The 13,163-nt window shown below is 45.9% G+C and overlaps 1 protein-coding gene across 1 annotated transcript in view; it reads left to right on the plus strand.

Annotated features, from left to right (window-relative positions):
• Nucleotides 1-10,384, plus strand: part of LOC142098408 (protein mono-ADP-ribosyltransferase PARP14-like) — a 59,980-nt gene extending 49,596 nt beyond the window's left edge. Inside the window, exons 15-17 of the mRNA XM_075181247.1 lie at nucleotides 1,724-1,860; nucleotides 7,378-7,552; nucleotides 8,820-10,384. Of these exons, the coding sequence (XP_075037348.1) occupies nucleotides 1,724-1,860; nucleotides 7,378-7,552; nucleotides 8,820-9,109 (602 nt within the window). The 3' untranslated portion in view covers nucleotides 9,110-10,384. The remainder of the gene's footprint in view (nucleotides 1-1,723; nucleotides 1,861-7,377; nucleotides 7,553-8,819) is intronic.
• The last annotated feature ends 2,779 nt before the right edge of the window (nucleotides 10,385-13,163 follow it).

Genomic DNA, 13,163 nt, shown 5'->3' on the forward strand with positions numbered 1-13,163 from the left:
TGATTGGCAGAAGAGTTGTCTTATATTCCTCAGTCGTCCCATGTATGTAAAGGATCTTCACCTTGGGCAACCGAGTAGTTATATTACCTATATTAATATATGGGCTAATATAGCCCTTGCTGTGAAATTGTCATTAAGTCCCTGTTGCCAACCAAGGTTAGTGCTGGCAGGACTGAAGCACTGAGTCTAAATGACCTCCTGGTATTCACCAGGCAACACCACAGATAGGTTGGGGCTTCTCTGTAGGAAGCCCGCAGGTCGTAGCCCCCAGAGCTTCCCCCTGGTGCGACAAGGTGGTAGGCGAGGAAAGCAGAGCACCGAATCAGCAAGCAGGGGAGAGTAGTCATTGTAAGCTTGTGAGCAGAGTTCTCTTACCTCTCTGTCTGTATGTATTACCCAGTATTGTTTTATTAATGTTTGTTTCCAATTGTAAAGTGCTACAGAAGTTGCTGGCGCTATATAAATAAATGTTGATGATGATGATGATCAGCAAACAGGAGAGAGTAGTCCAGCCGGCCAAGGTCATAGTGCATAGAGTGCAGTGTCAATAGACACAGCAGATTTACATCATGTGCACTGGTGACATCAGCAATAAGAGAAACTCAGCTCAGACACTGCTGTGTAATAGGGTGGGCAGCAGCTGGGAGACACGGGAGAGAGATCCCTGGGTTAGAGGACTTCCGTGCACATATAGAAGCACAAGTTTGTGGTGTGGTGTTTATCTACAGGACATGGAACAATGAGGTAACTTGTAGCCTTATATTTTGAAGTAGGGGTTACATTGCATTCTAAGGTTTACATCCACTTCCCCATCCCCATGAAGTATAACATGGAAGTGGAAAACGTGTCCCCTGACATGTATAATGTGGATAAGAAGACAGACAATAAAAGAGGGAATGGTGATCGTGATTACAGAATTTTCCTGCAATTGATACAGTGCTTTTCACTATCTGAGATAGATCATCATGGCACCCAAAACTCAGATTGTAGAAGTGAAACAGGAGAATATAAATATCTATATTAATACATATTACCAATTAATACCCATCTATTGTGTGCAGGTGATAGTGAATGTACCCTCACAAGGTCTCCTCATTACTGTGTTATTATCCATCTTAGTTTATCTGCAGGAGGCAGCTCCTCATTTACTAATTAACTGACACAAGGAGAGATCAGGGCCGGAATAAGGATGAAGCTGGTGGTTGAACCTGTTTGAAGTGGGTGACTCAGAAATGGGACGGTCTGTAGATATTCCCCCACTCCCACCAGTGACTTCCAGATGGGACCAGGGCAACCTCCACTTAGCCGAGCCCCCAATGAGTGGGGGAAATCACTGTCTCACAATGACATAAGCTGATCTTCTCTTGGCCCAGAGGTTATCTCTTCTGGGGTGACTGGAATTATTTTTACGGCTCAGAAAATGCAGCCCAGCTCAGGACTCGATGATGGAGACTTCTACCAGTGATGGCCCGGCCTTAGAAAAGAGTGATAAGGGGAAAAATGATCCGTAATATGTGTGTGTGTGATAGAGAACGTAGACTGCAGCCAAAGCACTGATGTGGGTGATTAAATGCATAATATGCTGGCACTATATAAAGGTTAATAATAAGATAAATGGAAACTTTCTCTTCCACCGTGTGACCAGTACGGATGCGGAGGGCTGTGCTGTGTATTGGGCGAGTTACTCTGATGGAACAATGCTTAATAAGTGTTTATATTACAGAACAATTTACATTACCTGGAGACTGGGCACCGATGAACAGCGACAATGTAAAAGTGGTTCCAATAAATCCTGGAACTCCGGAATACACCGATGTTGAGACGCAGTTCAGGAAGACGTGTCAGATGAAAATAATCAAGGTAATCCCCTTTTATCTGACCAATAATCTGTCAGTTAGAATAAGGAGGGAACATTTCTGGGCACCTGGGCTGGTACCCCTGACCTCTACCTTCAGATCAGAGTGCTGTGGATAGATCCCCCTGGTCTATCACACTGGCCAGAGCTGCAGGTAGAGGGCAGAGCGTTGGTCCTGGATGATGGGTCCAACCTCAGAACAACCAGATAACAGATCAGATAGGGTCTAATTTGTGGTCAAAGGAATTCCAGCAGGTAAGTAGTCGTCAAAGCGGGTTCCTTAAGCAGTGATGTTTTATAGCTCTTACAAGGACTGTTACACAGCTGTGCAGGGTATAATGCCGTAGTGTTACACAGCTGTGCAGGGTATGATGTAGTGTCACACAGCTGTGCAGGGTATGATGTAGTGTTACACAGCTGTGCAGGGTATGATGTAGTGTTACACAGCTGTGCAGGGTATGATGGCGTAGTGTTACACAGCTGTGCAGGGTATAATGCCGTAGTGTTACACAGCTGTGCAGGATATGATGTCGTAGTGTTACACAGCTGTGCAGGGTATGATGTAGTGTTACACAGCTGTGCAGGGTATGATGCCGTAGTGTTACACAGCTGTGCAGGATATGATGCCGTAGTGTTACACAGCTGTGCAGGATATGATGCCGTAGTGTTACACAGCTGTGCAGGATATGATGCCGTAGTGTTACACAGCTGTGCAGGGTATAATGTCGTAGTGTTACACAGCTGTGCAGGGTATGATGCCGTAGTGTTACACAGCTGTGCAGGGTATGATGCCGTAGTGTTACACAGCTGTGCAGGGTATAATGCCGTAGTGTTACACAGCTGTGCAGGATATGATGCCGTAGTGTTACACAGCTGTGCAGGGTATGATGCCGTAGTGTTACACAGCTGTGCAGGATATGATGCCGAAGTGTTACACAGCTGTGCAGGGTATGATGCCGTAGTGTTACACAGCTGTGCAGGATATGATGCCGTAGTGTTACACAGCTGTGCAGGGTATGATGCCGTAGTGTTACACAGCTGTGCAGGGTATGATGCCGTAGTGTTACACAGCTGTGCAGGGTATGATGCCGTAGTGTTACACAGCTGTGCAGGATATGATGCCGTAGTGTTACACAGCTGTGCAGGGTATGATGCCGTAGTGTTACACAGCTGTGCAGGGTATGATGCCGTAGTGTTACACAGCTGTGCAGGATATGATGCCGAAGTGTTACACAGCTGTGCAGGGTATGATGCCGTAGTGTTACACAGCTGTGCAGGGTATGATGCCGTAGTGTTACACAGCTGTGCAGGGTATGATGTAGTGTTACACAGCTGTGCAGGGTATGATGCCGTAGTGTTACACAGCTGTGCAGGGTATGATGCCGTAGTGTTACACAGCTGTGCAGGATATGATGCCGAAGTGTTACACAGCTGTGCAGGGTATAATGCCGTAGTGTTACACAGCTGTGCAGGATATGATGCCGTAGTGTTACACAGCTGTGCAGGGTATGATGCCGTAGTGTTACACAGCTGTGCAGGGTATGATGCCGTAGTGTTACACAGCTGTGCAGGGTATGATGCCGTAGTGTTACACAGCTGTGCAGGGTATGATGCCGTAGTGTTACACAGCTGTGCAGGATATGATGCCGTAGTGTTACACAGCTGTGCAGGGTATGATGTAGTGTTACACAGCTGTGCAGGGTATGATGCCGTAGTGTTACACAGCTGTGCAGGGTATGATGCCGTAGTGTTACACAGCTGTGCAGGATATGATGCCGAAGTGTTACACAGCTGTGCAGGGTATGATGCCGTAGTGTTACACAGCTGTGCAGGGTATGATGCCGTAGTGTTACACAGCTGTGCAGGGTATGATGCCGTAGTGTTACACAGCTGTGCAGGATATGATGTCGTAGTGTTACACAGCTGTGCAGGGTATGATGCCGTAGTGTTACACAGCTGTGCAGGGTATGATGCCGTAGTGTTACACAGCTGTGCAGGATATGATGCCGTAGTGTTACATAGCTGTGCAGGGTATGATGCCGTAGTGTTACACAGCTGTGCAGGGTATAATGCCGTAGTGTTACACAGCTGTGCAGGGTATGATGCCGTAGTGTTACACAGCTGTGCAGGATATGATGCCGTAGTGTTACATAGCTGTGCAGGGTATGATGCCGTAGTGTTACACAGCTGTGCAGGGTATAATGCCGTAGTGTTACACAGCTGTGCAGGGTATGATGTAGTGTTACACAGCTGTGCAGGGTATGATGCCGTAGTGTTACACAGCTGTGCAGGGTGTGATGTCGTAGTGTTACACAGCTGTGCAGGGTATGATACCGTAGTGTTACACAGCTGTGCAGGATATGATGTCGTAGTGTTACACAGCTGTGCCAGGTATGATGCCGTAGTGTTACACAGCTGTGCCAGGTATGATGTCGTAGTGTTACACAGCTGTGCAGGGTATAATGCCGTAGTGTTACACAGCTGTGCAGGGTATGATGCCGTAGTGTTACACAGCTGTGCAGGGTATGATGTTGTAGTGTTACACAGCTGTGCAGGGTGTGATGTCGTAGTGTTACACAGCTGTGCAGGGTATGATGTAGTGTTACACAGCTGTGCAGGGTATGATGCCGTAGTGTTACACAGCTGTGCAGGGTATGATGCCGTAGTGTTACACAGCTGTGCAGGGTATGATGTAGTGTTACACAGCTGTGCAGGGTATGATGTCGTAGTGTTACACAGCTGTGCAGGGTATGATGTAGTGTTACACAGCTGTGCAGGGTATGATGCCGTAGTGTTACACAGCTGTGCAGGGTATGATGTAGTGTTACACAGCTGTGCAGGGTATAATGCCGTAGTGTTACACAGCTGTGCAGGATATGATGTCGTAGTGTTACACAGCTGTGCAGGGTATGATGCCGTAGTGTTACACAGCTGTGCAGGATATGATGTCGTAGTGTTACACAGCTGTGCAGGGTATGATGTAGTGTTACACAGCTGTGCAGGGTATGATGCCGTAGTGTTACACAGCTGTGCAGGGTATGATGCCGTAGTGTTACACAGCTGTGCAGGGTATGATGTAGTGTTACACAGCTGTGCAGGGTATGATGTAGTGTTACACAGCTGTGCAGGGTATGATGTAGTGTTACACAGCTGTGCAGGGTATGATGTCGTAGTGTTACACAGCTGTGCAGGGTATGATGTCGTAGTGTTACACAGCTGTGCAGGGTATGATGTCGTAGTGTTACACAGCTGTGCAGGATATGATGTAGTGTTACACAGCTGTGCAGGATATGATGTAGTGTTACACAGCTGTGCAGGGTATGATGCCGTAGTGTTACACAGCTGTGCAGGGTATAATGCCGTAGTGTTACACAGCTGTGCAGGGTATGATGTAGTGTTACACAGCTGTGCAGGGTATGATGCCGTAGTGTTACACAGCTGTGCAGGGTATGATGCCGAAGTGTTACACAGCTGTGCAGGGTATAATGCCGTAGTGTTACACAGCTGTGCAGGATATGATGTCGTAGTGTTACACAGCTGTGCAGGGTATGATGCCGTAGTGTTACACAGCTGTGCAGGGTATAATGCCGTAGTGTTACACAGCTGTGCAGGATATGATGCCATGGTGTTACACAGCTGTGCAGGGTATGATGCCGTAGTGTTACACAGCTGTGCAGGATATGATGCCGTAGTGTTACACAGCTGTGCAGGGTATGATGTAGTGTTACACAGCTGTGCAGGGTATGATGTAGTGTTACACAGCTGTGCAGGGTATGATGCCGTAGTGTTACACAGCTGTGCAGGGTATGATGCCGTAGTGTTACACAGCTGTGCAGGGTATGATGCCGTAGTGTTACACAGCTGTGCAGGATATGATGCCGTAGTGTTACACAGCTGTGCAGGGTATGATGCCGTAGTGTTACACAGCTGTGCAGGGTATGATGTAGTGTTACACAGCTGTGCAGGATATGCCGTAGTGTTACACAGCTGTGCAGGGTATGATGCCGTAGTGTTACACAGCTGTGCAGGGTATGATGCCGTAGTGTTACACAGCTGTGCAGGATATGATGCCGTAGTGTTACACAGCTGTGCAGGATATGATGTCGTAGTGTTACACAGCTGTGCAGGGTATGATGCTGTAGTGTTACACAGCTGTGCAGGATATGATACCGTAGTGTTACACAGCTGTGCAGGGTATGATGCCGTAGTGTTACACAGCTGTGCAGGGTATGATGCCGTAGTGTTACACAGCTGTGCAGGGTATGATGCCGTAGTGTTACACAGCTGTGCAGGATATGATGCCGTAGTGTTACATAGCTGTGCAGGGTATGATGCCGTAGTGTTACACAGCTGTGCAGGATATGATGCCGTAGTGTTACACAGCTGTGCAGGATATGATGCCGTAGTGTTACATAGCTGTGCAGGGTATGATGCCGTAGTGTTACACAGCTGTGCAGGGTATGATGCCGTAGTGTTACACAGCTGTGCAGGATATGATGCCGTAGTGTTACACAGCTGTGCAGGGTATGATGCCGTAGTGTTACACAGCTGTGCAGGATATGATGCCGTAGTGTTACACAGCTGTGCAGGGTATAATGCCGTAGTGTTACACAGCTGTGCAGGATATGATGCCGTAGTGTTACACAGCTGTGCAGGGTATGATGCCGTAGTGTTACACAGCTGTGCAGGGTATGATGCCGTAGTGTTACACAGCTGTGCAGGGTATGATGCCGTAGTGTTACACAGCTGTGCAGGGTATGATGCCGTAGTGTTACACAGCTGTGCAGGATATGATGCCGTAGTGTTACACAGCTGTGCAGGGTATGATGTCGTAGTGTTACACAGCTGTGCAGGGTATAATGCCGTAGTGTTACACAGCTGTGCAGGGTATGATGCCGTAGTGTTACACAGCTGTGCAGGGTGTGATGTAGTGTTACACAGCTGTGCAGGGTATGATGTAGTGTTACACAGCTGTGCAGAGTATAATGCCGTAGTGTTACACAGCTGTGCAGAGTATAATGCCGTAGTGTTACACAGCTGTGCAGGGTATAATGCCCTAGTGTTACACAGCTGTGCAGGGTATGATGCCGTAGTGTTACACAGTTGTGCAGGATATGATGCCGTAGTGTTACACAGCTGTGCAGGGTATGATGCCGTAGTGTTACACAGCTGTGCAGGGTATAATGCCCACACAATTGTACAATAGACTGGGCTACTAATAGTCACACAATACAAATGGATGAGTGTCTGAGGGGCTGTAAGCTCCTTTGATAAGACTATAGACATGTGACATTTGGTGATGCTTGCTGATTGGCTTCCTTGTGGTCACTGAACAGTGATTGGCCAGACTCTGCAGTGGGCATTTATTAAATCGGGCCCTGTTAGCAAATTAACTAGCTGACGGTTATTCTTTACTTCTTTATATACATAGGAATAAATATAATTTTATTTCATAACTTTATATTGTGGAATAAACTGTATAAAGATCACGCCCATAATTACCATGTTTCCTGTCTCTGCAGATTGAGAGGATACAGAACCAGCATCTCTGGATAAACTACCAGATAAAGAAGCAGAGTATCGACACCAAAACTGCATCCACAACCAATGAGAAGCAGCTATTCCACGGGACGGACTCCAGCACTATAACCACTGTAAACCACAATGGATTCAACAGGAGCTACGCTGGAAAGAACGGTGAGTGGCCATAGTGAAGGGTCTCCCGTAACCAGGGAAGGAAACATCAGTGTCAGGGGCCCGGTCTCCCGTAACCAGGGAGGGAAACATCAGTGTCAGGGGCCTGGTCTCCCATAACCAGGGAGGGAAACATCAGTGTCAGGGGCCCGGTCTCCCGTAACCAGGGAGGGAAACATCAGTGTCAGGGGGCCGGTCTCCTGTAACCAGGGAGGGAAACATCAGTGTCAGGGGGCCGGTCTCCCGTAACCAGGGAGGAGAACATCAGTGTCAGGGGCCCGGTCTCCCGTAACCAGGGAGGGAAACATCAGTGTCAGGGGCCCGGTCTCCTGTAACCAGGGAGGGAAACATCAGTGTCAGGGGGCCGGTCTCCCGTAACCAGGGAGGAGAACATCAGTGTCAGGGGCCCGGTCTCCCGTAACCAGGGAGGGAAACATCAGTGTCAGGGGCCCGGTCTCCTGTAACCAGGGAGGGAAACATCAGTGTCAGGGGCCTGGTCTCCCGTAACCAGGGAGGAGAACATCAGTGTCAGGGGCCCAGTCTCCCGTAACCAGGGAGGGAAACATCAGTGTCAGGGGCCCGGTCTCCTGTAACCAGGGAGGGAAACATCAGTGTCAGGGGCCTGGTCTCCCATAACCAGGGACGGAAACATCAGTGTCAGGGGCCCGGTCTCCCGTAACCAGGGACGGAAACATCAGTGTCAGGGGCCCGGTCTCCCGTAACCAGGGAGGAGAACATCAGTGTCAGGGGCCCGGTCTCCTGTAACCAGGGAGGGAAACATCAGTGTCAGGGGCCTGGTCTCCCATAACCAGGGAGGGAAACATCAGTGTCAGGGGCCCGGTCTCCCGTAACCAGGGAGGAGAACATCAGTGTCAGGGGCCCGGTCTCCTGTAACCAGGGAGGGAAACATCAGTGTCAGGGGGCCGGTCTCCTGTAACCAGGGAGGGAAACATCAGTGTCAGGGGCCCGGTCTCCTGTAACCAGGGAGGGAAACATCAGTGTCAGGGGCCTGGTCTCCCGTAACCAGGGAGGAGAACATCAGTGTCAGGGGCCCGGTCTCCCGTGACCAGGGAGGAGAACATCAGTGTCAGGGGCCCGGTCTCCCATAACCACGTAACCTGTTCAATCACTATACATTGTTGCATTAATATGTAGCTCCTATAATTCATTCTCTAATTATTACCATCTTACACTGAAACCATCTGAAATGATTTGTTATGTATCATCCCAAACATACAACTCTTTTACTTTTCTTTCTTTTAACGCACAGCGGCCTGTTATGGGAATGGAACATACTTTGCCGTAGACTCCAATTATTCTGCAGATGATCATTATTCCAAACCAGACGCTAATGGACACAAATCCATGTACCTGGCTCGTGTACTCATTGGGGTGTCGTGTGCTGGAAAAAGTGGAATGGTCGCACCCCCACCCAAAAACGCAGCAAACCCCACTGACCTGTACGATAGTGTAACTGATAACCCAGCGAAGCCTTCAATGTATGTGATATTCCATGATATCCAGGCTTATCCCGAATATCTCATCACCTTCAGTAAATGATCGGCCTGTCTCCTGCTCACACTCCCCGGTCTATGTCTGTTAGTGAAGAGTCGGATACGTCTCTCTTCATCTGTAGCTAATTTTGCTTCTGTAGACAGCAGAGATTTTACATTAAAGTGGACACAATGTCATGTAATACAAAGCTGAATGTTTATAAGTCAGAGTACAGGACCCCAGAAACAGAGACCCCCCTTAATATATCTGGTGTTACTGATCTCCTTTGTTACCGACAGTCAAGACCCATATAGTGACATTAAATTACAGTTGTAAGTGTCTTGAATGGCATGATCCTCATATCTGTCCACATGTAGTATGATAACAATAGTGATAAACATATGATGTAAAAATGATCCAAACATTAAACCATTGTTCGGCCTTAGCCAGCCACACACAGATCACAGTGACCCTTAAAACCTCACTCAGCGTTTTAAAACATCAATAAGAATAACATTCCACCATAAAAGCTGTTCTCTCCACCGTACACTGCAAACCATTATTACACTATATAACCCCACTTCAGAAAATGCACTAAATGGTTTAGTGAACTGACCGTGGGTTAGAGGTGATCCATTCTGATGGTTCACAATAGGATCTGAATGGATGGTCCATACACTAGTCTTACTGGAATGGATGGTCCATACACTAGTCTTACTGGAATGGATGGTCCATACACTAGTCTTACTGGAATGGATGGTCCATACACTAGTCTTACTGGAATGGATGGTCCATACACTAGTCTTACTGGAATGGATGGTCCATACACTAGTCTTACTGGAATGGATGGTCCATAAACTAGTCTTACTGGAATGGATGGTCCATACACTAGTCTTACTGGAATGGATGGTCCATACACTAGTCTTACTGGAATGGATGGCCCATACACTAGTCTTACTGGAATGGATGGTCCATACACTAGTCTTACTGGAATGGATGGTCCATACACTAGTCTTACTGGAATGTATGGTCCATACACTAGTCTTACTGGAATGGAGGGTCCATACACTAGTCTTACTGGAATGGACGGTCCATACACTAGTCTTACTTAAGTCATTCTCCCCATATTTACTCAGCAGGATCCATCTACCTTACTGCTCCTTTTTTTTAACTTATAAAGAATCGACCAATCCTGATGATTAAAAAAAATGTTTTTCTTCTTATGGTGAAGCCTTATTACTGGACACTAAGCCAGATATCCTAAATGCTGTTTTAAACAAAGTAGCTTGATGAATAACAAATTATTTGTAAGACTTTGAATAAACTTTGTAAGATTTCCAAGGTTTCTGTCTTTTTTTTTTCTGTTGAAACCTCTTAACATTTACTTAATCAAGAACTTCTTCCACGATTCTAAAAGCTGTGTATGGACAAATCCAGTAAGAAATATAAACTGAAGCCAGAGAAGGTAAGTCTGCTATGTCTTATAGGTCTGGAGAAGGTAAGTCTGCTATGTCTTATAGGTCTGGAGAACACAGGAATGTACTTTGTCCTGCACTGAATATTAACTTGTAGATAGAATTATACTGATGCCATTAACAAAAGATAACACCTCATTACAAATGGCCAACCTATCACTTTTTGCATTGGCAACACCCATATTATCACAATGATAAAGCACTCTTCTATTTCTGAATTCATCTGTCCACATAACTACCGCAACACACGGCCGTAAGTAGGGGACCGCCCATTGCGCTAAGTTTAAAGGGAATACATGATTAGGAATATTTTGGGGTAATTTGGTTACAATTTAGGACTAGGATTTGTCCGTTTTCCTTCTTGCCCCAGACGCTAACATTTTAAGTTATGGCTCTGCCGCAACAATGCCAGGGAATAACTTTACGCATAATCTTAGTTATGCCCACAGCGAACCACCCCATGAGTAGGTAACCCTGAGATCAGCTGTGTCTGTAATCAAACCAGGGAGAGAGATCTTAATTTTGCCACATTGCTCTACCAAAAATCTAACTCAGACTCTTAAATCATTTTTAATTTCCTTTGACAAACAAACATGTCATTCTTGGTTTGTAATAATTATTATTATTATTACTATTAATTTTTATTTATAGGGCGCCACTAGGTATCCGTAGCGCCGTACAGGGACAGACAGAAACACGATACAGGGTGAGACAGCACGGTACAGTTAACAGAAATCACAGTAACTCAGAAGCTCAATGAACAGCTAGATTAGAGGTGAGAGCCCCCAGCGGGGTAGAGACAGGGGCCGGAGGACCTCACGGAGGAGACAAGGAGCTGGAGAGCAGAGTTAAGGTGGTGGAGAACAGAAGGAGAGGAGGCCCTGCTCTGAGGAGCGTACAATCTAAGGGGAAGGTAGGACGGACAGAGACACAATGGTAGGAGGAGGGAATGGGGAGAACGGAGGCAGAGACGGAGAGGGGGGGAGAGGAGAATGAAAAGGAGGGAAGTGGGAGGGGGACAGGAGAGGGAGGGGGGTAGGGGGAGACTGGGAGGAGGTCAATGGGTGGGGGATGGAAGGGCTTTAAGGAAGAGGTGGGTTTTTAAGGCCCGTTTGAAGCTGGACAAGTTAGATCCCTGATAATATCCAACCAAACATCTAGAATACCCACTAGGGAAACCCGAACGGCAAAATCTCAGTCTTGAGATTAATATTACCGATGTCTGAACCTTTTGAAAAGATCAGTGTTTGATGCTGACTGCAATGTTCCACTTATACTGCTATGGCTGCCATCATTATACACCCAGTGTCACTACACAAATCCCATAACCCGAGCCAACACATAGGCCATGACCGCTAAGCCTTCAGAATTACTTCTAAATACAGGATTTGAAGAAGGGTTGTTTTTTCCCCATAATATCAGCATAAATGCAGAATTCCTGCAACTAATTACTAAACGTTTTAGATAATTGCCTGAACAAGTTTATCTGTTTCAAGTTTAGAAACATAAATATTTCCATGGTGGCAGTGAAGATCCTGCGGTCTATTCATTAAGGGGAGATGAAAAAGGATTTTTTGTGAATGATTTAGAACTTCTCCCTATTTACCAAAGCATGAGGATTGCCAACGCCCTCTCAGGATGTCGTTAGCCAGGGGTGCCCACAGGAAAAAATGCTTTATTATTAAAATTACGTTTTTTTCAGTTTGTTTTTTATTATTTTTTTTCAATTTTTTCCATTTTTCTACTAATAAGTTTTGATAGAATCTGGAACTGGAAGTCCAGATTTACTGTGCAGATGGAAGTCCTGCCTTGCAGTTCCAGTTCACGTGCCGCAGCCAGCATGCCTTCTCAAGCGTGTGCAGGGTGTCGCAGGACTGGCTTGGTTAATAATTTTCTTAATATTTGTAGCACAAGCATTATATTGATTAGCAAACACCAACATTTTGTCTATTTCTTTTTCCCATTTGATCTTCTGGATCAGGAGATAACTGATCCAACAATTTCACCTCCTTTAATACCTTATCTAATAATGGTCTAGGATATCCCTGTTCCAAAACAAAAATGATATAAAATATTAGCCTAAAATCACTACTCAAAGAGCAATTTCTTTGAATACGAAGGAATTAGCCCTTAGGAATGTTATTCTTCCACTTCTTTGTATGACTATTTTTATAATGCAGATAGTTGTATCAACATCCTTCGTAAATGTCTCAATGACAATTTGATCATCCCACACCCACGTAACATCCAAATAAATAAATAAATTAAATTACTCTGAATGCCTGTAAACTTAGTACCAAACTCATTGTGATTCAAGTGAGATAAACATGATAATATAGAAGCCCCATCACCATCCCAATTAAAAAATAAGTCATCTATATATCTGCCATAGACAATTAGGTTCACCCCGAATGCCGAACCCCATATGTATCTCTGCTTGAACAGATCAATATAGAGGTTTGCAAAGCTCAGGGCGAACCTGGTTCCCATGGCAGTTCTAAATAATTGTGTTCTAAAATAAAATTTAATGGACAATAAAATAAAATCACACAATTTGGTATCCATCTTTACGCAGGTAGTAATTTACTGGGAGAACGTCACAGGTTAAAAAACAATAAGAATCTTTCCAATCTACAGTATTAATG

This window comes from Mixophyes fleayi, chromosome 7 (assembly GCF_038048845.1).
Source record: "Mixophyes fleayi isolate aMixFle1 chromosome 7, aMixFle1.hap1, whole genome shotgun sequence".
Classification (NCBI taxonomy): Eukaryota; Metazoa; Chordata; class Amphibia; order Anura; family Limnodynastidae; genus Mixophyes; species Mixophyes fleayi.